General features: G+C 42.9%; 1 protein-coding gene across 1 annotated transcript in view; it reads right to left on the bottom strand.

Moving 5' to 3' along the window:
- Positions 1-2,471: 2,471 nt before the first annotated feature.
- The window catches only part of CACNG4 (calcium voltage-gated channel auxiliary subunit gamma 4), a 62,719-nt gene continuing 37,713 nt past the window's right edge, over positions 2,472-27,477 (bottom strand). Inside the window, exons 2-4 of the mRNA XM_073310738.2 lie at positions 20,747-20,830; positions 12,532-12,672; positions 2,472-8,169 (exon numbers count right to left, since the gene is read on the bottom strand). Of these exons, the coding sequence (XP_073166839.1) occupies positions 7,631-8,169; positions 12,532-12,672; positions 20,747-20,830 (764 nt within the window). The 3' untranslated portion in view covers positions 2,472-7,630. The remainder of the gene's footprint in view (positions 8,170-12,531; positions 12,673-20,746; positions 20,831-27,477) is intronic.

The raw sequence follows: 27,477 nt of genomic DNA, 5'->3' as shown, positions 1-27,477 counted from the left end.
ATTCCTCTGTCCTAAAGTCCTGCGGTAAGGAAGTTACCGGGTCTAATCCTTCACATGTTGATGATGTTCCTCACTGCCATAGAGTGAAAATCATACAGAGTGTGCTTGGGGACATGAAAGAGAATAACTAGTGCTACTCTCTGTAAGGAAAGCCCCCTAGGGTCTGTTGGATCCAGGACACCTGTGTGACTGTCTCACTGTTTTTTTCCGGTGTGTTTAAACTGCTTTAGCTCAAAATCAGAGATGGGATTGAGCTGCAATGTTTGGACCTGAAGCTTTCCAGATTTCAGGGGTGTTTGGAGGAGACAATGTGTCTTTCAAAGTGTATTTCCAGCAAATGAACCATACACAGATTCTAGCTAAAATGGCTTCTCCTTAGCTATATTCAGCTATCCTGACCCTGAGGTATCCCATCACTGCACCTGAGACTGGTGGACAATCTTGCCATTGACTTGAATGGGGCCAGGATTTTACCCTAGCTTTTTATTATAGAAACATAATGTCCATAACAAACAAATGAACATAACTGCTTCACACTGGCTTTGAAATAACCAGCCTGACTTCCTGCATTCCCCCCTAATCCTGACCTCTTCAAAAGGTAGAAATTCAACCTCTTCCGGAGGAGCTACATCCCCATCTCTGGCTGGTCACTGCTGACTGGTTGTCTGTGGGTTCAAGCTGTTAAAGGAATCTTTCCCAGCATGCATTTTTGGTAGGCAACCCTACATTTGGTTGGGCAAGGCATCAGATGTTGAAGAATGCACTTCAATCTTTTCTACAGGGTAAGGATTTTTTAGTTCCTATTATGTCAATTTATTTCCTTGTTCCCAAGAAGATGGCATATCCTCTCGCCTGAAATCCTTCTCACTTTTCAAACGGGCCACAAAGCTTCTCCCTCCACTCCCCCAAATCATCTTCCCTTCCAATATTTTTATCACATATTTCTGTGTGCTGTGGGACAGCTAGGCTCACAAACTCAGGCTCACAACTCTGTCCCCTAGCTTGCCCTGCAATGTGGGAACATCCCTGTTGAACTATTTCATTCTTAGCCAGAGTCAAGGGCAGAGTCAGTCTTGCACTGAGAATGAGCTTTGACTTGTTTACCCCCTGGGAATGGAGGCATTTGAAACGATGAATCCTTTGTTTGCCTACCTCCAGATGTGTCCTCTGATCATATATATATATATATACACACACACACTTTATCTTTAGAGAATGTGGAGACTTGGGAAATGTAAAGGTGAAGTTAAAAGCACCATTTGAAGAAGAAATATTGCCCGTGATGACGGAATGGTTCAGAATGTTTTAGGGTGAATAGTGGGGCTGCTGAACTCATGACCTTTGTTCAGTGCATTTCTCGCAGCTGGGGATTGTATATTCATGACCATAGCAAATTTCTAGAGTTTTGAAATGCGGGTAGACAAGAGGATCTTTCTTCAGAGGAAAACTTACAAGACTGTAGAAAGGCAAATGCACAGAAAAGAGTTTGCATTAGACCCTGGTGGGGATGGGAATGGATTGTAAGGGTATGATTTGACTTTTTTGTGAATCTGTGGGTCCTCAACACCTCTTGAAAATCAGGTCCTGGAAATCCCAGATTGGGGACCCAAAAACAGAGGCACACAAAATTAGCAAATACTTCCATAAACTTGGCTGCATGTCACTATGTCCATAGGGAGTCTGATGTGGACTCCTCGGTGAAAGTGTTACTGATCAGCATTTGCTTTTACTAGTGGATGTATATGCTGCAGTATTCATAAGGACTCATGGGCAAACCTCAAGAGGGTTGGGTTTGGGTTGGAAAAGCTTCCGGAAATTATGTAGCTTTTCCCAATGTTACCCAACCACTTAGATGGAAATTTTGTGTGTAAGCATAGAGTTTATCCTGCAATGATTTGGACTTCTGGTTTGATAGATACTATGAGAATATTTTTTTTCTTGCAGTATGTTGTCTTGTAGTAGCCTTCCCAGCTACAACTAGGGTGTTAAGAGATGTGTGAAAACAACCTCAAAAATAAATGTAACCAAATTTCATTATCCCACCTCCTTCCCTCAGCCGCCTCTCATCCCCCCCAAAATTCCTAGTTCAAGTTCATTTAGAATTCTGGACAAAAGTTTAAATTTTTTTTGTCCAGAGCAGGGTCATCAATTCTAATTGCAGGTTGCTAAAACATTCACTTGAATTTGTCTCAAACAGTATCACCAAACATTTCTGTGAGGGGCTATGAGATGCCTTGTCTCAGTTTCCACATTCTGACAAGTTGAACATCTGATTGGATTTGGTTGGCCATTGGGACTGGAACTGATGAGATAAGAGTCTATGTCACTATCCAGTGAAATAGTCTCCTGGGTTAGACTCTTTCTACTTACAGGGATACTGACAAGATTAAAAATATATACCCATTTTCCCAGAAAACCCACACCTTATAAGTATTCAGCCCAAGGAATTTGTAAATTAAAATCTATATACCTTCTCCACACATTCAAAACATTTTATTTAAAAATAATAGTAAGTACAGTATACATATTTATGATTATATGGGCAGAACTGATGCACATTGGAAATAATACTTTTAGAACTGCAGACAGAAATATAACCTCAAGGGACATGGCAGATTAGCCCTTGTGGATATGTGACCTATACAGAAAGAACAGAAAAAGAAATGCTAAAATGCTCTATTACTAAATATAAACAGCATGGGAAGTGACTGCTATTTTCATCCCTATTCTGTTTGGAATGAGAAATAGAAAGAGATGGATGAATAACTCCATGTAGCTTTTGTGTCGGTTAATACTGAATGTTGTGTTTTCTGGCTAGGATTATTTTAGACAACCTGATTATTATTATTATTAAGAATACTGGGGTAGCATCTAAAAATCCTAGAGATCAGAGTTCCATTGTGCCCAGTACTGTCCACACATAAAACAATAGGAGATTCTGTTACCTTGTGTTGTTGTGTTTTACCTTAACCCTAGAGTAGTCAAACTGATTTCAGAGGGACTACTCATGGAGTAAAAGACTACTCAACAGCATGCTGGTGGACAAATTTTGAATGAAACATTGTCTGGTTGGGAAACTAGGTTTTGTCAAAATCATAAGAACATAAAAACGGCCATAGTGGGTGAGAACAATGGTCTATCTAGCCCAATAGCCTGTCTTCTGACGGGCCAGTGCCAGGTGCTCCAGAGTGAATGAACAGGACTGGGCAATTATTGCGTGATCCAATCCCAACTTCCCCAGCCAGAGGCTTAGGGACACCCAGAGCATGGGGTTGTATCCCTGACTATCTTGGCTAATAGTCATTGATGGACCTGTCCTCCATGAACGTATCTAATTATTTTGTGAGCCCAGTTATAGTTTTGGCCTTCACAACATCTGCTGACAATGACTTCCACAGGTTTGCTGCGCATTGTGTGAAGAAGTACTTCCCTATGTTTGTTTTAAACCTGCTGCTTATTAATTTCATCAAGTGACACCCCCCCGTGTTTCTTGTGTTATGTGAAGGAGTAAATAATACTACTTTATTCGCTTTCCGCACACCACTCATGATTGTACAGACCTCTGTCATATCCCTGCCCCCTTTAGTCATCTCTTTTCTAAGCTGACCAGTCCCCAGTCTTTTCAACCTCTCCTAATATGGAAGCTGTTCCAAACCCTTACTCAAAATTTTTCTTAGGAAAAAATTGACTTCAGTAGAGTTTTTCATTGGGGGGGGGGAATCAAAATGAAATGAAATCTTTATTTCAGTTTGACCAAAGAGAAACATTAATATATCTCAACATCTGCCTGATACTCCTAGTGACTCATGGGAGTTGGAGTCCCAGGTTGTTCATGCCCCTATTCTGCCCTATTGGCCTGGCTCTCTTGCCAGACTACATATCCCACCAAAGTGTTCCCCTGTTGAAATTCCATTTTCCATAACAACTCTACTCAGTGTGAATATGGGTGGCAGATTATGACCCAAAAAACGCCAGGGCTACATGCCCAGAGCTCAATGCCCCTGTTCTTAGAGAATGGAGATCTAAATAATGCCAGAAATTGGCACAACATCTTAGGTTCTAAGGGTAAATGACCTGTATAAAAACAAAAGCTAGGACAGCTGTGTTGCTAAGAAGTGCCCCTTGAAGCTGAGAGGTTCTGTGGACCCAGTGTAGATGTACAGTACAAATATACATGTGAGGTTCTGCAAGTTTGACTCACACTTTAGAAAAAGGCTCATACTTCAACCTGAATCAGTTTTTGTTTTCAAACAGTCACTGATATAAGGTGATTTAAAAAAACCAAACCAAACCAAAAACTACCTTCACACTGTCAGCTTTCTTTTCAATGGCCATGAGTTTAGAACAGGGATTGGCAACCTTTGGCACATGGCCCGCCGGACAACCTACATCTAACTCTTGATTTGAAAGGGAATGACTTTTTTAAACTACAGCAAATACAAATGAGGACTAATTTCTAACTGTTACTTTATTAACACAATAGGAAACAATTCTGGGGAATTGTACTTGAAAATACATTGACTATAATAGGTGTAAATTAATAAGCATTTAGTATGACACATTGAGACAGAATGCTTTTCTTTAATGTGATTTTCTACCTCTATCATAGCTAATAAAATGATTTTAATTATTAAGAAATCTCAAAAAGGTAGGAAATTTATTGTTTGAAAGCATAAAGATTTATGTAAAAAATTCTCTTCAAGATGTTTAATAATTCCACCTACTCCCACCCATCCCTCTTCCTCAAAAAGTTCTGTATTGGAAAGTAGATAAGAATTTTCCCTCCTGTTCCAATCAGCATTTGAAAAATTAAAAAAGCTATTAATATCTTTCCCTTTAATGCCTTGCCATAGAATAAAGCACAGCTGTGTATATGCTTCGAATTCCCTACATTCCATTCTATTCAGTTCTCAGAGTGAAATTCACCCCAGTACAGAGGACTTAAACAAGGATCCTAGCAGAGTTTTAGAGCCACATAAATTCTTAAAGAGGAATTAATGCACCGATCCACTTAAATTGGATTACTTGCAAAATTAAGCATGTCTTTAAATGCTCGATTGAGGCCTAAATGGGATTTAAAGAGGACAAGGAGAGGATTCTTTAAAAATTGGGATTGTATCTGATTTTCCTTTTTTGTGATGGTGTGAGAAGGCCTGAGCTGTTTGTGGGTTTTGTTGTTGGTTTTTTATTTTTAATTCCTGTCATTTGGAATGCCAAGGCAGCTCCTCCTGGATTCTTGCAGGACTCAGCTCAAGTTTACAGGGAACTCTTGTGCCCTAACTGAAAGAGTAAGGGATGTTCAACCTTTAACGAAGACATCCTTTACGTAAAATATCGCTTAATCATTGACTTTAAGTAGGGGTTCACAAACAAAGCATTTTAAACAGTCTGCCTGAGGACTCCAACCCTCAGTTGTGTAACTTTTACAGTTTTGGCTTGTGTGATGTTTCACTAGTCCACCATTCACCATAGAGGTTTCAGGGCAGACAAGACCTAGGGGCAACTCTACGCTTAAAACGCTTGCATTGATGCAGCTGCGCTGATGCGGTGCTTTAATGAAGATGCTGTATGCCAACAGGAGAGAACTCTTCTGTCGGCTTAGTTAATCCACCTCCCTGAGAAGCGGTAGCTATGTCGGTGGGAGACGCTCTCCTGCCAATATAGCGCTGTATACATGGGGAGTTAGGTCAGTATAACTATGTCGCTATGGGGTGTGGATTTTTCACATAGTTATGCCGATATAGGTCTGTAGAGTAGACCAGACCTAGGGCAGGTCTCTTCAAAGGAGCTGGATCCTTAGCTTCCATGAGGCCTGGCCCAAAACCCATTGAAGTCAGTGGAAGGACTTCCACTGAGTTCAATTATCTTTCGATCAAGTCCTTAGAGTCTTTTGAAAATCCCAGCCTACAAGTCTTTGATGCTGTCCTCAGGGTCCCTTAAACTGTGTGAGAGCTCCCTGTCACTCCAGTCTGCCTGCCTGACCAGGAAACGCCTTGAAATTGTGCTAGTTTAAATCTTGCCTTGCAGGTAACTTTCAGTGAACTCCAGTTCCACAGGAATGTGGCTTTGCAGTGTCCAGTTCCTCTCTCTGGACATTCATAGAAATTATCAAATCCGCTGGCTGTAAAGAGGCAGAATACACTCCAGCCTGTTGGCTTAGAGAGGATACTCGCCTTCCCTGAGGAGAGCATCACAATGTCTAATGTAAAAATGAAATAGGAATTTAAAAGAGAAAATATTTCAGCCCTTTTTAGAAAAATCATAAAAAAGCAAATAACAAACCAAAACCCACGTTTTCACCCACCGTAAGTTACGTACAGGGTCCTGTGGGCCTCTCTGCACTTAGTGAATTCCATCATTCCAGAATAAATTATGTTACTTCGAACCACAGTTTCGGCATAAAAACAACTGCAACTTGCACCCCGGGGTGCTTCTTCATAATAAAAAGTTTAATAAATATCTAGTAAACTGCAATTATTTTTGTTCTATCTTTTAAAATTGTCATTACATGACCTATAAGTCCGCATTTTGCAGAAATGTTCACCACTCCTAATAGTATATTGGATCAGTGGATTAGCTTTCCCTTTTCTTACACACGTAGCCTAGATACCTTAACTTGCACTAGCATGAGTGTTGCACTTGTGAAGCGTCAAGAAAAACGTAATGTGCAACCCTTGCGGAATCTTCAATTTCACAGGTATTGGTGCCCGCAGGCCCAGCTGTTTCCTGTTCCTGCAACACGTAGTGTATAGGAGACCGATCCTGAGAGGTAGGGTGTACCCTGTACATGCAGGAAGCACTCAGCACCTGGCAGGATCAGGCACTCGGTCTATTAGCAATGAGACGATTCAAGTGTTCTAAACTTTAGGCAAGAAACGATATTTGCAAATACGTTGGAGCAGCTTGTGCTTTAACGCCGCACCATTTCCTTATTTTAGGATGCACCCACCCTATGCTCACTGCTTCATCTGCATTGGCTCCACCAGCTCCTTGGTTCTATTGCACAGGGATCTAACAGTGGAGGCAGTGCTGACCGCTGTTGCTTGCCCACTGTAGGATGCTGCAACACGCAGTACATTGGCGTGCTACAGTTCAGTAGCACAAGCTGGCTGCAAATAGTTTTGCCTTCGAGATTTTATTTTCTTGAGGAGGCAGTTGCTTCTGAGACAGACCTCTGCTCCCTCTTCCCTGTGTGAAAGGAAACTGGATCGTAGTTTTGAAGAGCTCTGTTTGTGATATGCTTTGGATTTGGCAATGAATTATAATTATTTTAAGGGACTTTATTTAAAAAGATCACACTGCAATTCTTCTGTAATTCTTTAAAACGCCCTGGTAGCTAACTCTTTTCCAGTTTCTCCGACACATTGTATACACTACAAAACTGCAGGGACGTGAGCTGCTTTCACTTTCTTGTGACACCGGGAACTTTAATGAAACAAACTCCAAATAGCTTTTAAAACAGCTATGAATGTACAATATCTTTAGGCCATTCCAGTATTCCAAGGTCTCTGTTTGCTATCCCAGCACAAATTCTGTTTTGAGAAGGATTTTAAATTGCCCCTTCTCTTTTTTGAAGGCTCCATTTTATTTTGACACTTTAAAAAAGAGAGAGAGAGAGAAAGCAAACCCTTCAGACGGGCGTTGTTCTCCTGTTAACCATACTGATGTGGAGTCCTTCTTTAAATTCCTTCTGAAGAAAGTTGTGGACCTGCAGAAAGCTGGCTTCTTGGTCCGCACTGTAACTGGCTGCAGTTGTAACCTTCAAGGGTTCTCTGGACAGAGTGTACATAGAAATTTCATTCATAGGGATGGAACTGGCAATCTTCATGCCAACTGGAGAAACGTCCCTAGAGGGAGAAGGCTCTGTAGATTGGGAGCTTGATCTGGATCTCCTTCTCCTGTATCTATAGCTTGGCATCCTGGCATAAGGGGAAGAGGAAGAAGTCTTAAGGAATTCCCTCTTGGTTTTAAATCTCAACTCTTTGTTTTTCTCAATGTAAATGTTCACTGCCAGTACTCCTATGGTTTCAGCCACAATAAAAGACAAAGCTCCAAAGTAAAAAGACCAGCCGTAGTTGTAATGGTTCTTTTTGTCCTCATCTCTCTTATCACTTGGGTCACCTGCATTGCTGGATATATAGACAATGATCCCTATGATATTACTTAGTCCTGGAAAAAGAAACAAAAAATTAGTCTTTATCGGTGGGAAGGCAGAAACCCAAACCAAATTGCCCTCTAGATCTGAAAACTTAAAATTGCTACAAGGCAAGATTTTATTTATTTATAGTAAACAATATATTAGCAGTCATAAACTTCAAAACAAACCAAAAAGTTTGTCAGTGGGTAGGCATAAAAATATCTAATGGAAACAAGAGCCATGATCTCACTGAATAGTTTATAATAACTCTTAGAAAGCCTGAGCCAACCCTCATTGAAATCAGTGGAAATATTTTGATTGACTTCAGTGCAATTTGGTTCAGGGATACGTAGGACTTTTCATACACAGATCTCAAAGTGCTTCACAAAGGAAGAAAAGTATCATTTTCAGATGGGGAAAGTGAGCCACTGAGACTTACCCAAATGACATAGCAGGGCAGAATCAGGAACAGAACCCAGATCTCTAGATTTTCATGCCAATGGCCTGTCCACTGGGTCACACAGTCTCACAAGTTGCTTGCATAGTCCCACTAACTTTGATGAAGCAGGACTGGTCCATAGTTCTTTGTTAATGGTGACAGAGCAGTGACAAGTCAGAACTGGCTAATGAGGTTTAGTGGCCTTATAATATTCAGAAGTGGTAATAAAGATGCATTGTGAGCCCCGGGCTATAACTGTTCACCTTGATCAAAATAAATTATCCTCCACCTTGATGGATTGTCATCTAAATGCTGCATACTTAATATCACAGGCGGTGTTTTCTGACACTATACTTGGGGCAAAGAAAAACCTTGGCTGTGAGAGGTGCCTGATTCAGATTCCACATGGCCACCTAGTTTTAATGTCTTTAACAAAGTGTAAAACACTTGTGTTACTGGCCTTAGATGAAGGGCAGCAAAATCTCACTTCCAGGAAGAACTCATTAGGTTAAGTGCCTTGCCAGGATTTCCTTGTTAAAATGCTTCAAGAACTTAGTTTGTCTCATGAGATTTGCCTCAGATGAAGTTGCTGATGCCCTTGAACTCCTGGGAAAAAGAACAGAAAGGGATCCCCCCCCCGCACCTGGTCCCCCAACTATTAGTCATCTGATGGGAAATGGCAAATCCCCAAAACTCTGTGTATAGTCTGGGAGCTAAATTCTGCTTTTAGTAGAAGTTTGGAGTGCATAAGGCAAGCTGGATTTGGCCCTGTGTGCCATAAAATGCTAGACACAATTTATAGTAGAATCATACGATGCCATTTCACATTTTAAAAGTGAAGAAGGAGCTTAAAATGTGTGAAGGAAATCCATGAAACACAGACCAAATGGGCTGATATGCAGCGTGCCATCTGCTCCGTTTGTACCAAATCACAGGGGCAATAGCAAACCAGAACACAGACACCTTGCTGGAGATGATGAGGTTCAGTGTGCTCCTTTATGTGTATCAGAGACTGCTGGGACTTACATAAGTATCCAGGGAGCTCTCGGAAGCCCCTGGCAGTCTGAGAGGAAGCTCACGCATGCCCACACTATGTACATTCAGCCCCTGTGCTCTTAGAAATCCACTAGCATATTCATAAAATGCACCACCAAGATATTTATTCCCGCATGTTATTTCTGCAACTTGTGTGCTGCAAGGTATGTTTCACTTCTCAAATCTCTCTCACTGTCATTTGTTGAGAAGGGCTGAGATTCCATCATTTGGGTCCAGCTGCAGATTTCAGGCAGCCTGAAGTTGATGGGTGTAAGCATCCAATGCAATTTAAGTTTGGCTCTGTCATAAATATAAAGGGAAGGGTAAACCCCTTTAAAATCCCTCCTGGCCAGAGGAAAAATCCTCTCACCTGTAAAGGGTTAAGAAGCTAGGATAACCTTGCTGGCACCTGACCAAAATGACCAATGAGGAGACAAGATACTTTCAAAAGCTGGGGGGAGGGAAAAACAAAGGGTCGGTCTGTGTGATGCTTTTGCTGGGGACAGAACAGGAATGGAGTCTTAGAACTTAGTAAGTAATCTAGCTAGATATGTGTTAGATTATGATTTCTTTAAATGGCTGAGAAATTAAGTTGTGCTGAATAGAATGGATATTCCTGTCTGTGTGCCTTTTTGTAACTTAAGGTTCTGCCTAGAGGGATTCTTTATGTTTTGAATCTAATTACCCTGTAAGGTATTTACCATCCTGATTTTACAGAGGTGATTCTTTTTACTTCTATTAAAATCCTTCTTTTCAGAAACTGAATGTTTTTTCATTGTTCTTAAGATCCAAGGGTTTGGGTCTGTGGTCATCTATGCAAATTGGTGAGGATTTTTACCAAACCTTCCCCAGGAAGTGGGGTGCAAGGGTTGGGAGGATTTTGGGGGGAAAGACGTTTCCAAACAGTGCTTTCCTAATAAAAATAAACCCAGATAAATGTTTGGTGGTGGCAGTGGAAGTCCAAGGGCAAAGGGTAAAATAGTTTGTACCTTGGGGAAGTTTTAACCTAAGCTGGTAAAAGTAAGCTTAGGAGGTTTTCATGCAGGTCCCCACATCTGTACCCTAGAGTTCAGAGTGGCCTTGACAGGCTCATTTTCCAAGCCTTGAGTTTAGCCCCTCCAACATATTAGTGTAGCCAAAGTTTGGCCTCTAACATAGGGACCATTTGCAAAATGTGATTTTGGATTTCAAACATGGCTAGCAGGGGATGGTTTCATTTGAACCTTCTGTGGTCATTTGGATTTAACTCTGATTTCTCCCATACTTCCATGGACAGCAGCCCCATTTGTGCTGTTTGTGGATCTGTTGCATGGTATGATACTAACATTCTGCTGTCATTTGATATGGCATCCCATGCAAAAAGATGCATTAGCCAGCTTCCTGCTGAGAGTGGATATGTGTTTTATCATTGATACATGTATTTTAAAGGGCCCATTACTAGAGTAAGCTGCTATGCTCTTCTTTTTGCTGCTGTGCACAGATGTTGGAAGAGGACATGTTATTTGGTAGCAGGATAGAATGTGGAAAGCCCATCTGCTGAGTGGAAACTCTCATTTTAAAAACCATTGCACACTCAAGAGCCAAAGAGAAGCTTAATTAAAATCTGTGGAAAAATCCTCATCAAGACACAAACCATTGAGGCTCTTATGGGAGATATCTCTGTCCCTTGGTTGACCAAGTCTCCCTCGCCGCCTTCCCTGCTTGGCCTCAATCTCTAAACACAACAAATTATAAATACTACTAGCTGTCTTTTAATTCTGACTTGTGATCCAGAATCCTTATGTGTGAAAGGCAATGAGCTTTGAGAAGCCAGTTCCAGTCTCCGATTATAGGCTTGGTGCAGTTTGAAGGGGTTTTAAACAGTATTTGACCTCCTCCTGTCCTGCTGTGACCATCTCCCTCTGCAGCAAACCACATTTATGTATCCTAAACACTGTAGGGCCATTTGGACAAATGTCCTTAAAATAAGCTATGTGGAGGGTTACACATCTGGCTGAGACTTCAAAAGAGCCCAAGGGAATTAGATGCTGTCTAGTTAAGGTACTTACGTGGTCCCAATTAGTGCAGTATCTGAGCACCTTTAATTTTATTTAGCCTCACAACACCCCAGTGAGATAGGGAAATATTATCTCAATTTTACAAATAGGAAACTGAGTCAAAACTCTGGTATTTAGGGTCCTAATTTTCACTGGAATCCATGGAAGTTAGGAGCCTAAATACCTTTGTGGGTCTGGGCCAAAGTGACGTTCCCAAGGTTTTCATAGATTCCAAGGCCAGAAGGGACCATTGTGGTTATGGGGGGAGGGATAGCTCAGTGGTTTGAGCATTGGCTTGCTAAATCCAGGGTTGTGAGTTCAACCCTTGAGGGGGCCATTTAGGGATCTGGGGCAAAAATTGGGGATTTGGTCCTGCTTTGAGCAGGGGGTTGGACTAGATGACCTCCTGAGGTCCCTTCCAACCCTGATATTCTATTATGGTTGTCTAGTTTGACCTTCTATATAACCCAGGCCAGAGAATTTCCCCAAAATAATGTCTAGAACAGATCTTTTAAGAAAAAGATCCAGTCTAGGTTTAAAAATTGTCAGTGATGGGAGAATCCACCACAATCCTTGGTAAATTGTTGAACTAGTCACACTGGAAGCCTGCATAAAGCAAGTATTTGAACTTCAAGTCTCCGAAGTCCCAGGCTAGTATCATGAACACTGGACCATCTTTCCTCCACTTTCCAATTCAATGGGTTTTGGGCACTTGGTGCCATTCTTTTAGAAATCCCAGCCTTTGCTTCTCAGCACATCACAGCTCCTACTGCAGGCAGCCATACAGCGGGAGTTGTTTATCTGCTGAGCCTTGTCTATGCGTTTGCATTTCCAATTTAGAAAGGAGACGCTACTAAATAAATACATTTCAGGCAAGAATGTACCTGCTGCAACAAACAGAATCCCAGCACTGAGGATAATGTTGTTTTTGCTGTTGTAAATCCTTCCTGCTCCGACACAGAGTCCTCCCAGTAATAGCAATATTGTGCTGAGGATGGGGAATACGCTGGAGGCGCGGACAATACCTGAGGGATATATAAGAGGGAAAACATGACAGACAGTAATTAGCCCAGATCCCTTTTCAGGTGCTAGCATAGAGATCACAAGGCACATTTCCTCAGGGTGACCCTCAGCCTCTGCTGGCCTGGCACCATCACAGCGTTTGCATGTGGAGGCAGGTTTTTAGACCCAAGGTCATGAGCCGATGGCTGATGTGATGGAGACAAAGTGATTGTGACTGCAGAAGCAGTGCTTTTCATTTGCTGCTCCTAAACGTTTTGAGATTTCTGCTGGCAAGTTTGGAGCTATTACCCTAATCTGTCTTTTGATGCTGCTGCATGCAGAACACTTTTGAAAATGTACCAGCCAATGACTAACCCACATCATCTTGCAGGCAAAAGCCCTGAAAAATACATGAGCTGACTATTAACTATGTAATGCCATGTGGGCAGCTTTATGAGATGTAGATGTGGTTTGGTACATGTGTGACATCTGCAAATTCAGGTAATTAAGCCCTTTGTCTTCATGACAAAGTCTTGCTAGCATCTCTCTCTGTCAGCTGTCGGATATTGAGAATAGTGTATCGTGAGTATTGACATTTAATTGGGATCATTTGTCAGTCTCTTTTTATTTATTTATATGTTAGGCACTTTCAGGCCATCCACCAACATGGTATCTAAGCCACCATGGGAGAATTTAAACACTGCCAGGGCAGGCCAGGCATCAAAACCAGGGCACCCCTAGGTTGGAGAACAACAGAAAGGAATGAGGAGGGGAAAACAAATGGAGTAAATGAAATGAGCTTAAACAAACAAACAGGAGGAAGAAGAGGGCTGGATGCACAAAGAAAAGGAGGAGGAGGAAGAAATATGGTAGAATGCACCAGAAATAGTGATACAGAACAAAAAAGAAAAGAGGGGCCTATGGGGTTGGGGGGTGGGGAGTGGGAATACACTGACTAAACTGTTCTGGAAACCAAGAATTGTAACAAAAACATAAAGGGATAAAGGTTGGTGTGTGCGGGGTGGGGGTGGGGGGGAGGGCGAGATTTTGTAACAAGGGCCACAGAGAGGTCAATGTGCAAAACAGAGAAGGAGAAATCATCACGGGGGGCACAAAGGCATAAGGACATGAAGGGGTGGGGTTGGTGGTGGCTAGTACAGAGTGGGAACCCAGATGACGCTAAAGGATCTGGTTAGCGGTGAGTAATGGGAATCTAGTACGCTAACTGCAATGTGTCGCACGAATGACGTGTTCTCTCTTGGGTGAAATTTCGAGGCCCATCTCCTTGTTTGGCAGGTTTGGTGAGCCAGACCCGTTTCCCGAGGAGAAATGGCCAGATGTAGTAGCTGAGGTTTCTCATTTTAGTTTCAGTGGCAGTGATTTGCCCACATTAGCCAAGTACCTTCTAACCTGGCGGTTTGCCAGAGCTCTCTGTGGCTTCAATCCTGCTCCCATGGTAATGAATGACAAAAACTCTCATGCACCGCAACAGGAGCAGGCCTGGGCACCACCATCATGATATATTATTTGTACTGCAGTAGCACCTACGAGCCCTAGTCGTGAACCAGGACCCTACTGTGCTAGGTTCTGTACAAACACGGAACAAAAAGACCCTCCTTCCCTAAAGAACTTACAACTGTTTTGAACTGTAGTTGTGAGAAAAGTTTGCGTCCTGCCATACTTGGCACCTTGGCTCCATAAGGCCTGTTTATGCTGGAGATATTTTCTAAGCAGTTATAAAACAGGTTCAGATAAAATAATGTAAACCTATCTAGAGCTGTTGCGTGGATCCAGTTTTAGGCAGCCTGAACTGGTTTTAGGATGAATATGCAAAGACAATATATTTCCATTATTGGTTGATTTCTTGCTGGCACACATGGTCTGCTACACCTGTTCCTGCTGCTGCCTTCTATTTTGCTTCTCACACAATCACTTCACTCATTTTACTGTCATCTTATGAGTCTCAAAGCAGCACATGCAGCTCACACAAGCTCTGGTGCTAGAAACTGTGTGAATAACTGATTTTTTTTATTTGCCAGCAATTCCAAAAAAATGGAAGGTATTTGTTTTGATTTAGAGCTTTTTAAGAAGGGTTTTTAATTAATTAAAAATAAAATAAAATTTAAAGCAAATTTTGAAATGAAAAGTTGTTTCAAATAAAAACAATTTGGTGAATTTGCAAAATGTTTCACTTGACCTGAATCTGCATTTTTCACCAAAAGTTTCACCTGAAAAATTTCACCCACCTCTCCTGTTGCTATCATAGATAGCGTCTCCTCCTGTCTCTTGGTTTCTCTCAAATAACACCTCTGAAACATGTCACAGTGGACTCTGAAGCTTCCCTGAGAGAGGCAGTGCTATTTAGACCTTGTCTAAACATAAAGTTTGTACTGACATAGCTATATTGGTCAGGGATGTGAAGAAAGCCTCACACCCTGGTAATAAGTGTGCTAACAATCCCTCCACTGTAGATGTAGCTTAGGGTTACCATACGTCCGTATTTTCCCAGACATGTCTGGCTTTTTGGTTCTTAAATCGCCCTCTGGGAGGAATTTTTAAATATCAAAAAATGTCTGGGATTTTGCCATTATTATTTTTCCCCAAAGAAGAGTTGATCATTCAAGAAAGAGAATGAATGTTGATCATTCGAGAAAGAAAGTGAATGTTGATCACTCAAGAGAGTGCCCGCTTTTCCCACCTAGCTCCCAGTGCTTCCACTGCAAACCAGCTGTTTCGCACGACTGGGAAGGAGGGGGAGGAGCGGGAACGCAGCGCACTCAGGGGAGGAGGCGGGGCCGGGGCGGGGATTTGGGGAAGAGGTTGGAATGGGGGTGGGGAAGGGGTTGGAGTTGGGGCGGGGCCAGGGCCAGGGTGCCTCTTTTTTGAATGTTCAAATATGGTAACCCTAATGCAGCTGTAACATGACAAGAGTGCTATGCTGTTCCAAGCCAATGTCATAGGTGGTGGTCCGACATTGGCAGGACTCCTCTTTTTGTCGGCGCACACTGTGTCTACACTGGGGGCTAGGCCAGCATAGGATGTGCAGTGTAGATAGTGCCTTCTGTCAATCTTCATGTCCTGTTAATGGGGCCATTCCCCAGGGCATCCTGAAGGTTGGGATTCCACTCTATTGTCCCCATTTATCTGTGGTGTATAACGTAACATACAACATAAGGACCAATTGCCAAGATTTTCAAAAGCAAATAGTGATTTTTTTGGGTGCCCATCCTGGGGTGCCTTAAAGAGGGCTAATTTTTCAGAAAGTGCTGAGCACCCACCCTCGGAATATCAGCATCCTTTAAGGTGCTTGGAGCTGGGCACCCAAACACTTAGTCATTCATGAATATCTTTGTCAAAGGCAGAAAATTCATAGTAATAGAGTCACACTCATTCCCCTCCCCAATTCATGCTGTTCATTATGATTTCACTTAAACTAAAATGACTTCCTTAAAATGTTGCTCTATTACTAGAGAATACTTGCTACAGAAGCCAAATTCACAGCGTGGGCTGTTCTACTCCTAATAATTAGCACCCCGGATGATATTTTCTTTATTAGTTAATTAACACACAAAGAGTCAAAACATGGCATTTTCTTCCCACACAATAGTACAGAGTTTTCCTTCTACAACATGTATTTTTGGTCCTGAAGTTTAAAAGCAGCTCATGTGTACTGTGCAGAGTTTACATATGTCTCCCCATACTGGTAATAAAATGACAACACATCAAAAAATATTAAGGGAATCCAGTTTTTGCTTTCTCCTCTGTTTTTTTCTTCTTTACTGTCCTGTCTCTTTGCATAGAATTTTCTGCGCAACTATCCCTTATGACACCTCCGATGGTAAAGAAACTGCAGCACAGTTCCACACTTCTTGACACAGGGCTCAGAAAGGTCTACCTTTCTATTCTGGCTTTTACTTTCCCCTGGAAGGGCGTAGCTACATGAACAGTGTGGGTTACATTTTTCAAAAATGGAAGCTGCAGACCACGGTGCAACAGCGCATCCCTGGCTGCATAGGCAATTCCCGACTGCTATGGGCATGCATTGCAGAAATTCATGCACAGTTACCCACGGGCCCCAATCCTGCAAGCTGCTCTGTGCCAATGCAGAGCCCCATTGCATTCAGTGGGGCTCAGTGGGGCCCCAACATCACACATCAACTAAGCAAATGTTTACATTTCACTGAAGGGAATAGGAGTTAAGCCTATGCTTAAGTGCGGTGCGGAACAGGGATGGCTTGCTGAATCGGGGCCTTTGAGCAGACGGGGTCTACCTGTGAAGCAGTTTGCAGGTTCAAAGTCTAAGGGCCGTATTTACAAAGGTATTTAAGCTCCTAAATATGCAGCCAGGCACCTATTGCAAGTTACAAAGGCACCTATGCAGGCTGAGTGCCTAACTCATTTTTAGCTGTGTTGTAGCCGTGTTGGTGCCAGGAGATGAGAGAGATAAGGTGGGTGAGGTAATATCTTTTATTGGACCAGCTTCTGATGGTGAGAGAGACGAGCTTTCGAGCTCCATAGAGCTCTTCTTCCCATCTGGGAAATGTACTCCGAGTGTCACAGCTAAATACAAGACGGAACAGATTATTTAGCATAACTAATTAACACATATTTCAAGGGTCCATTCAGTGTAAAGTGGCCCCTTAACACCTCTCCAGTCATGGGGGGAAGCTGGCGGGGGTGTGTGATTTAAGTGGGTGATAGATTGTTGTAATAAATCCAGTGTTTCTGTTAAGTCTGAAGAAGAGCTCTGTGTGATCTCGAAAGCTCGTCTCTCTCACCAACAGAAGTTGGTCCAATAAAAGACATTACCTCACCCACCTTATCTCTCTAATATTCTGGGACCAACATGGCTACAGCAACATTGCATAGAACTTACTGTTCAGATGTATATTTTCTTGATTTCCACAAACACCTGCAGAACCCGGATCTTCTTCTTTTTTTTTTTTTTTTTAATAATGCCCCTTTTCTTTCACCTACTTGACTTTTATTATCTTAACACAGTTTGGCTGGGATAACTTGTGAGTGGGAGAGCCACAAATCATAGGCGCCGACTCTGTGGGTGTTCCGGGGCTGGAGCACCCACGGGGAAAAATTAGTGGGTGCTCTGCACCCACCGGCAGCCAAGCTCCCCGTCCTGTCCCACCCCACCTCACCTCCTCCTCTGCCTCCTCCCCTGCGCATGCCACGTCCCTGCTCCTCCACCTACCTCTCAGCACTTGCCGCCACCAAACAGCTGTAGCAAGCTCCGGGAGGAGTGGGAACGTGGCGCGCTGAGGGGAAGAGGCAGGGCCGGGGCGGGGATTTGGGGAAGGAGTCGGAATAGGGGCAGGGAGGGGGTGGAGTCGGGGCGAGGACTTTGGGGAAGGGGTTGGAATGGGGATGGGAGGGGGCGGGGCACGGGTGGAGTCGGGGCAGGGCCAGGGACAGAGCGGGGTCGAGCACCCACCGGCGCTAGTAGAAGTTGGCGCCTATGCCACAAATCATATGAATGAGTGATGTGGTCATTCCATACAAGAGCCAACAACATCTCTGTTCTCTGCTCTGTGAATACATGCTTTGTTCATGGCACATATTTTAAGGAAAAGCTCATTTTGACAATGTTTAAAGTGTTACAGTTGATTTCACTGGTAGTACTGTCAAATCCTTTCACCTGTAAAGCCAGGTTACCGTAGCAAATCTCAGATCTCTTACGAGTATAATTTCTTTTCTCTACTTTTGCCTTATCCTAGCTACCACATGTGGCTGGAGGAATTAGGACATTTCTATTGCCGGGTTCCTTTTATTTAAAAAAAAAAAAAAGTATTGTCAATTGGAGAACTGCTTATCAGGATTTAATCTTAGCAGTTACACTTACCAGTTAGATAGTGGATGGAGTGCAAGTGTGAAGATCAAAGGCGCAAAATAAATTCAGTTTATTATTACAGAGCTCTTCCAGCACTCTAAAAAAAAAAACCCACCCCCACGGGGGAATAGCTCCCAGCGTTGGGAGCGTGGCTTCCAGCATTGGTGCACTCTCTACCCTGCCACTTTACAGCGCTGAAACTTGCGGTGCTCAGGGGAGTGTTATTTCACATTCCTGAGCGCTGTAAAGTGGCAGTGTAGACAAGGCCTTTGTCATGCAGTCCATGGACAAAGTGCTACGAATACATTGGGGCAAATTCTCTTTTCAGTTACACCAATGCAACTGCATTGGTTTGGTGTGTCCTCTATGGAATCAGCTGTTCCTTAGTGGTAGCTCCAGAAATCATACGCCTGTCAACTTCTTACCATGCTGTGCTGTGTTCAGTTGTCTGTTGTTTAAGTCTCTGTGCAGGCCTGTGGAGGAACTTTTTTAAAACCTATGCCTAGTGGGGTTACTTTTACCACAAAAGATTGAGTACAAGTCTTCTATGCACATGTGAGCAGTGATGGCATCTGTCATTTGTTTATTTAGTGGGACGTCTCAATGGTAAATAGGAAAATTGAAGTGTATATAAATCTCTTGATGGTACATGGGTTTTTAAATACACACACACACGTCTGATTTAAAGCCCACAGAAATCAATCAGTCAGTCTGTTGACTTCAGTGGGCTTTGGATTAATGTCCCATACTTCTAACAATGTGAAACCTTTTCGTTTGTCTTTTGCCTGTTTATAGTACACTGGTATCAGTGAAGCAGGCTGTACATCATTTAACTACCCTCTGAATCCTGAAAAATCCTGTGAACCTTCTGAGCTTAATGCGATCATTGTGCTGTGGCTTTTTGATGCCCTTCACCTGAACAATTCAACACATAAACGGGGCCTCCCTTCCTGCAGCCCTGTCTTAACTGCAAATTGATGAGGACTTAAAAGGTGAGCCCAATTTTTTTTAATGCCAAGAAATTGAGAAAAATATGTGGTGAATTATGTTGAACTTCTGGATAAGAGTTGGGGATGTGGCAAAGATGCCACAGATGGTCTGATCCTTATTCTAAATAATGGAAAAATATCTACTTCTGTTTATCTAGCTAGGCATCCATATGGCCCTTATTACTGTAAAGTCTTTGCAAGTGCCAGATCTCACAACCAAATGGCTTAAACTTTCCAAAGGTCTGAGTCGCAAATAACTTTACACAAATATAAGACCGGGGTACATTTTTCAAAAGTGCCTAAATGACTTAAGGCCCTAACTCCCATTTTCAAAAGGGACTTAGACCCAGAGCCTCAAAGGTATTGAAATATCAATGGGAATCAGTTGTCTAAATACCTTTTAAAAGTCTGGGCTTTAGGCAGGGGAGTGGTTCCTACCAAGCAACTTTCCATGGATTACTGCGGGCTCAGTGATGTCCAGATACTGAACTCCACGTGCTTTGAGATAACTGAGCAGGGAACTGCTCCCTTGGCACCCTGTGACCTATAACAAGCTGCCATGACCTTGCATTTGACCAGACAACTTTACTCTCTCAAAAGTATCTCGGGGGTGCGAAGGAGGAGGTGTGAGAGTGCAGTGACCTGACCATAAAGTATACTTTTCAAATGAGAATTTTTTCCACATGGATTAGCAGGGCTGAACCTGGAACTATTTACCCGCCTTTCTCTCCCTGTACACATAAACACGCATATCCCCGCCACCCCTCCGGAGTTTGAGATTTGGATGAAATGGGCCCCTGGTCCCAAATACCCCTGGCTTTGATATTGAAAAAATAGAGCTGGACTGATGTGACTTAGAGAACTCACAATCGTGCCCATTTTTGACTCATCTGTTATAGAGATTGGTCCAAGCTACACCATTGCAATTTGGGGTGTGTTTGGAGCCAAAGTCCCTGGTGTCCCACTCCCGAATGTCACTTTTATTAACATCAATGTGATGTGAGTATTGAGATTTCCCAGGGTTATGGTTTGGGCCATTATATGGTCTGGGACCACTTGCAGTATTTGGATTGGATCAAGGTTCAGATTTCAAACATCTCCAAAGTCTGGGGTTCTTTGGATCCAGACTGGCAGTGTGGCGCAATCTCTATGGATGAAGAAACCTTGGGTTCTCAGTTAAGGAAGGTTTGTATCTAGCTATCCCAACAAGCTCACCTGTCCCTACTGCTTATCCTTCTTAAGGAGGCATGTTATTTTGACACTTACGGAGAAGGTATTCCGAGCTGTCATGGTCATAGTCATTGTCCTCAGGGAAATGGTTGATTCGGAAGCAATGTCCTTTGTAGATTCCTAAACAAGAACAAATCAAACAAGACATTAAAACACACACACAGAAAAAGGACCTTTATAAATGGTCGTCTGCTAGTTCTGCTCCATTTTCCCCCCTCTTGTGAGGCATTTATTCTCCTGTAGCGTTTGGTCTTCAATTTCCTCACATCAGCAAGATAATCTAGACACCAGTCTCACAGTGAGCTTCATGTGGACCCAGGGATCCATCCACAAAGTGCAGGAGCAAGGCCCAAAAGTGCAGATCAGTCTTTGTGTTTCTATTATTCATTAACCGGTGCTCTCACACTAGGGAATAAAATTCATCCAAGGTGAGTTATCTACTGCACAGAGGGGTTTGGTGTTGTACAAACAAAGATTTGAAAATCATCATATACCATTTTAGCAGGAGCACAGCTGCATTTTCTAGGACGGGGTGGGCAAACTGCGGCCCACATCCGGCCCGTGGGACCATCCTGCCTGGCCCCTGAGCTCCCGGATGGGGAGGCTAGGCCCTGGCCCCTCCCCTGCTGTCCCCCCTACCCCGCAGTCATGCTGCCGTGTGGGCAGCTCTCTGGGTGGTGGGGCTGCGTGCTCCGGCGGGGCTGCGCGGCAGCATGTCTGGCTCCGGCCGGGCTGTGTGGCTGCCAGACATTGCTGCTCTGAGCGGCATGGTAAGGGGGTTGGGGCCGGGGGGTTGGATAAGGGGCAGAGGGTGCCGGTTGGCAATCAGGGAACAAAGTGCTGGAGGGGGTTGGATGGGTTGGGGATTTTGAGGGGAGCAGTCAGGGGGCGGGAAGTGGGAGGGGATGAATAGGGGGTGGGGGCCAGGCTGTTTGGGGAGGCACAGCCTTCCCTACCCGGCCCTCCATACAGTTTTGCAACCCCGATGTGGCCCTTGGGCCAAAAAGTTTGCCCACCCCTGTTCTAGGATATGGCTGTGGATTTACTTTACTCATAATAAGGATTTTCTAGAAAAGAATGACTCAGCCAGGGGATTTCTGCTGTGCTCTTTGGCTCTCAACTGCAGGTCTTGCTACTACACAGTTTGTTGAATTCATTCCCAGGATAAAGTGGCACGGCTACTTTATTTGTGATAACTGCTCGGGAATATTTTCTATAATTCATTTCAGTGGCTCTAAACAACAGCTAAGTAGCATATCCTGTGTGTGTAAATGACCCACCTGAATTGTCTGCAAGATGAATCACAGCAGTTCAGTTGTGAATTAATATCTGCTAAGCATATTTTGCAGTACTGCCCTTTGTTCGCTCTAGGCTGGTTTGCTGCTCTTTTATGGCTCTTAAATGAGGCAATCTGTCCAAAATATAGTTTTTAACCATCTCAAAAGCTTATTTTTACAGCAGTTCATTAAATGAAAGTGACTCTTTCTCAACACAACATACTCTCTGAGCATGTGAAATTGGGGTGGTTATTTCTTTGAGATGCTTGGCTGTGTCCAGATGCCAATTTCCCTATTCAGACATAATTTTTCCTCCCATTCATTTTTTTAAAAGCGATGTGTAGGAGAGGAATGTTTTGTTTTAAGTCAACATTTTCCAAACGTTGTGACTCCCGACACAGTTAATGAAGCATTGCCCCTTGTTGCAAACAGGAAATAACTCTAGTATCACAGAGAGTATGATGTGGTAAGTATTCATAAATGCTGGCTTTTTAATGGCAACAGCTGTATGGCGGACTATGTAATTCAGGAGATTCACAATGAGTTATGGAGCTGTTCACCGCTCAGTAAGGAAGTCAAACGCAGCCCAAATTGTTATAATCTGTCAGCTGTTTTTTTTGCTTATGTGCAGCCACCTGGTGATCTCAGTTTTGTTCCTGAAAGACCAGTGTCTCGATAACGAATCCTGATTTTTCAGATGATGCCATTTTTGGTAGTGTGAACAGAGAAGCCAAGAACTGGATGGATATCAAGACTTGGATTTCGATCTCATCCTTAGAGGGGCGTCCTTTCATGTAGGGGTTTAAACACATTGACAGGGTAAGATGGGGAAATATTGCACTGCTGCTACCCATGCTATTCCTGTCCCATGGATAGAGCCTTTCATTTTCCAGGGCCGTGCATCTGGAACATTTCAACACCAATAAATTCACATGAAAGAATACAAACAGGTAGGTACACATGATGAAGCTACACAAGTCAGACATTTCTAGAATACATCTAGATTTCAAATCCCCTTCCAACTTTCACGGGTGTTGGGATCTGGGGTTTCCCTTTGGCAACTTATAGAAGGAATAGGCAGCTGTGACATTTGAAACTGAATCAAAGTCTGGATTCCAAAACTTCTCTCCCAATAAGTTTGTTGCAGTTCAGATCAAGTATTTGGGTTCCGACTCTTGTCTAACATCTGGTATTTCATGGGTAGTAACAGCAACAGGCTAGATACATTTTGTAAGCTCAGTGGGAGCTTACAAAAATCTCTGCATGGCTCAACCTCACTGTCAAGAACTCCCGTGATATATTGGTTATCACCCAAATTGTTGTTGTTTTTTGGCCACATAAACTGCAGTAGGCTACAGTAACAAAGTTTGTGGCAGAACTGGCCCAAAAAATGCAACCAACATTTTTTCGTAGGACTAAACTTTGAAATCAGACTGGTGCAAAATTCAGAGCAGTTCACATGGAGGCTGTAGAAAAATGGTCAGCCAGGAAATTGTGGTGAGCATAACAGCATCTCTTTGCTTATTAGCACAGCTGCAGAGTCTTCTCTTTGCTTGAACCAATCAAAACAAAAATAAAGTAACTAAGGACTGTACCAAAACTGAGTTTGAACAAAACATGAAGCACTTCCCACAACAAGTGGTAATGGCCTACAGAAAGTACAAAAGCTGTGAAATGTAGAAGAAGACAGAGGATTCCAGTACAATGTCTAATATCTGTACCCTAGAGTACAGAGTGGGGACAGATGTGGGGACCTGCATGAAAGACCCCCTAAGCTTATTTTTACCAGCTTAGGTTAAAAACTTCCCCAAGGTACAAACTTTGCCTTGTCCTTGAACTGTATGCTGCCACCACCAAGCATGTTAAACAAAGAACAGGGAAAGAGCCCATTTGGAGACGTCTTCCCCCAAAATATCCCCCAAAGCCCTACACCCCTTTTCCTGGGGAAGGCTTGATAAAAATCCTCACCAATTTTTACAGGTGAACACCTACCCAAACCCTTGGATCTTAAGAACAATGAAAAATCAATCAGGTTCTTAAAAGAAGAATTTTAATTAAAGAAAAGATAAAAGAATCACCTCTGTAAAATCAGGATGGTAAGTACCTTACAGAGTAATCAGATTAAAAACACAGAGAATCCCTCTAGGAAAAACCTTAAGTTACAAAAACAGGAATATACATTCCATTCAGCACAGCGTATTTTACCAGCCTTTCAACAAAAGGAAATCTAATGCATTTCTAGCTAGATTACTTACTAACTTAACAGAAGTTGCTGAGACTGCATTCCCGATCTGTTCCTGGCAAAAGCATCACACAGCCAGACCCTTTGTTGTCGTCCCCCCCAAGCTTTGAAAGTATCTTGTCTCCTCATTGGTCATTTTGGTCAGGTGCCAGTGAGGCTATCTTAGCTTCTTTTACAGGTGAAAGGGTTCTGCCTCTGTCCAAGAGGGATTTTATAGCACTGTATACAGAAAGGTGGTTACCATTCCCTTTATTTTTATGACAGTCATACAGTTATCCATCTCTTTCAACCTGAGTATTTGACTAGCTTAGCAATCATGGCACTGGTATTGTTCTGGGCTTTCTAGTTAAAGGCATGCCTGAGCAGTGATGTTCAGTTCCAGATCTGAACTTTCCAAAGGAAGGAAAAGCATACAGATTCAAGCTTCCAATTCAGGCCCATAAGAGAGACTAGACTGACCAGTTATCTTCTGACCTAGATCTGAACTTTCCCAAAATCCTGGATACCAGGGATAAAGACGGTGCTGCTTTGCTGCCATTGGAATTCGGGTTTCAAGGATTCTTTTCCTCCCTGTATTTTCTTGACCATGTGTTGCAGCACCCACAGCCTTATCTAGATTACCTTTAATCATCCTAGTCATTCACCATGCTCTGTTCTTGTCAGTAATAACATTCCCTAATGATTTATAAAAGCATTTCCAGCGCAATACTGGAAGGTGGAGTCCTTAAATATTTGAGCGTACTAGTCAAGGCTGTCCATGCTTTTGCTACCTCCCTTCCTCCCCCCCAATCCCGGAAACTATACGCCAGGGGATGGTTCCATGCTGTTAGTGTTTTGTTGTCATTTAACGTACACTTCCACCATGCAAGAGGCTGGCACCATTACAGCAGAGGGCATTTAGTGCAGGGTTTTTGTGTCAATAGCACTTTTGTGCCTTTCTGCTCCAAGCACGTGTTTAGAGAAGGAGGTGTTCATAGCAGCGGGAGGAGAGATGGTTCTGGCTGGTCCCCCATCCCTCTTCATTAACATTCTGTGCTTGCACAGCAAGGGTGCTGCTCCATTTGCAGGGTCCTCCTTCAGCCTCCCCATTTTCCCTTATTGATGAGATTACCAAGTTAAGCATCAATTTAGACACCTCAGACAAAAATCGTTATTGTCCTCTCCAAGGATGCCAGTTTTTTATCACACACTTTGAGCAAGCTACCCCCTGCAGTGCCAACCCAACACTATCCTACATCAACCAGGCTGTAGTATGTTGTGCCTCAAATCTCTACAAGTAATAGTGTAAAGTGAAGTATCAGGGGGTAGCCGTGTTAGTCTGTATCCACAAAAACAACAAGGAGTCCGGTGGCACCTTAAAGACTAACAGATTTATTTGAGCATCAGCTTTCATGGGTAAAAACCCCAGTTCTTCAGATGCATGGAGTGAAAATTACAGATGCAGACATAATATACTGGCACATGAAAAGAAGGGAGGTACCTCACAAGTGGAGAACCAGTGTTAACAGGGTCAATTCGATCAGGGTGGATGTAGTCCACTCCCAACAATAGATGAGGAGGTGTAAAGTGAGGGGAGTTTGGAGAGGGGACAGTTGAGTGGGGAAGAGCTAAGGCTGCAGTGCATGATGTGTAGCAGACCCTAACTGTGACACTAGCAAAGTGTGTGCCTGTGGATGGAGGAGAACAGGGCATGCGCTCTCAGGTGGTTTAGCTTTGCCTTTACTGGGGTTTGAGTCAGGTGTGATATGTGTGTAGCAATGCTAACTGCTTCACAACAATGTGTTTTGTGTAGTCACAGAACGAATGCAATGTGCTCCGGCTATGTTGCTTGCTCATTTGCTTTAATTAGCCCATATTCTATCCTACACCTGTACAAAGGGTAACAAAAACCAGAAAATGTGATGACATCAATGAGCCGATGCACAATTTGCTTTTACCAAAGCAGCCTTCATTTTCAACTTAAATATAATTTATTTTTAGGTAAATATTAAAAAACAGTGGCACATCCTAGCTATCACCCAATTGTCTGATTTCTTACAGGTATCACACCAGAAATGGATCTTGAGGCGGGATCTGAAGGTGGGTCGAGAGTTGGGTTTATTTCAGGGAGAGGCTGCACTCCAGGCACAAGGACCATAATTTGCACGGGGATGGGCAATGGACGAAGGCTGCCCTGTTGTTCCCCTTGCTGTATCGGTTTTGAGGTTAAACCATGGACGGCAATTTCCAGGGCTGACCAACAGCCAAATTTTACAGCTAAAACCTGACTGTTTAATAGGCACATCTTCTGAAATCATCAGTCGAGAGGGTTGATTCGAGGGTAACATTGCAAACAACAGGAAAAGAAGGGTAGCAATTATAACTGAAAAGCTACAGGAGCGCAATGTCCATCTAACAAATACCACACATTTTTATTACTATTTTTTAAATAAAATACTTTCGCATTTCTAATTTGAGGAAAGGAAAAAATACATCCAGTAACAGAGAGACACCCAGGATAGCTAGACCATATCTGGGGAGAATGGCAATTGTTACATTTTTTTAAAATTTTTTTATTTCTTACATTGTTCTCATGCCTGGAAAGTTCTGAAATATTTTGCAGTGTGGCTTGCAAACTAAGGAGATTGTGTACATCAGAAATTGCTGACTCTCTCTGCAAAGTTTAGAATTGGTGAGCCTGGCTGTGCTCTGCATTCATTACTCTGGTTTTACACTGGCAAAACTATACCAACCTCAGTACAGTTTCACCAGCAGAAACCACAGTGCAGAATAAGATCCACAAAATTTACTTTTTTTCTCTTTCCCCTTTCTCTTCTGCTACCCCTTTTTGACTTGAATGATTTGCCATTATTCAGGGTCCTGTGGTTTCTTCTCGTTAGGAATAGAAATTGATGGTGGAGCCAAGTATTTCTTTGATGCAATCCTGTATGTTTACAAAGCATATACAAAGTCCTGTTTCCCTGAATGCAGCAGGAATTAAACAGTAGGAAACAATTTCTATGCCACCTTTCCAGACAGCACCTAGCTCAAATTCACTCTCTTAGCATTTTCTCAGGGTCATGCTACCATTACTTCTGTGACTGTGTCTGATGCTTCCTTGCTGCTTCTCTGAGTCTGTTTCTTTAGTCTTTTCTCCTGCTTCTCTCACAGACATATACGGCTCCATCAAATAAAACCCCGTGAAATCCCTCTTCCCATGCAGTTTGGATACCTGAGTGGCCTCACACACGTGCCTATATTTTGGGTAA

This window comes from Lepidochelys kempii, chromosome 14 (assembly GCF_965140285.1).
Source record: "Lepidochelys kempii isolate rLepKem1 chromosome 14, rLepKem1.hap1, whole genome shotgun sequence".
Classification (NCBI taxonomy): domain Eukaryota; kingdom Metazoa; phylum Chordata; order Testudines; family Cheloniidae; genus Lepidochelys; species Lepidochelys kempii.
The sequence above is the reverse complement of the archived record's forward strand: the minus strand, read 5'-3'. Positions and strand labels throughout refer to the sequence as shown.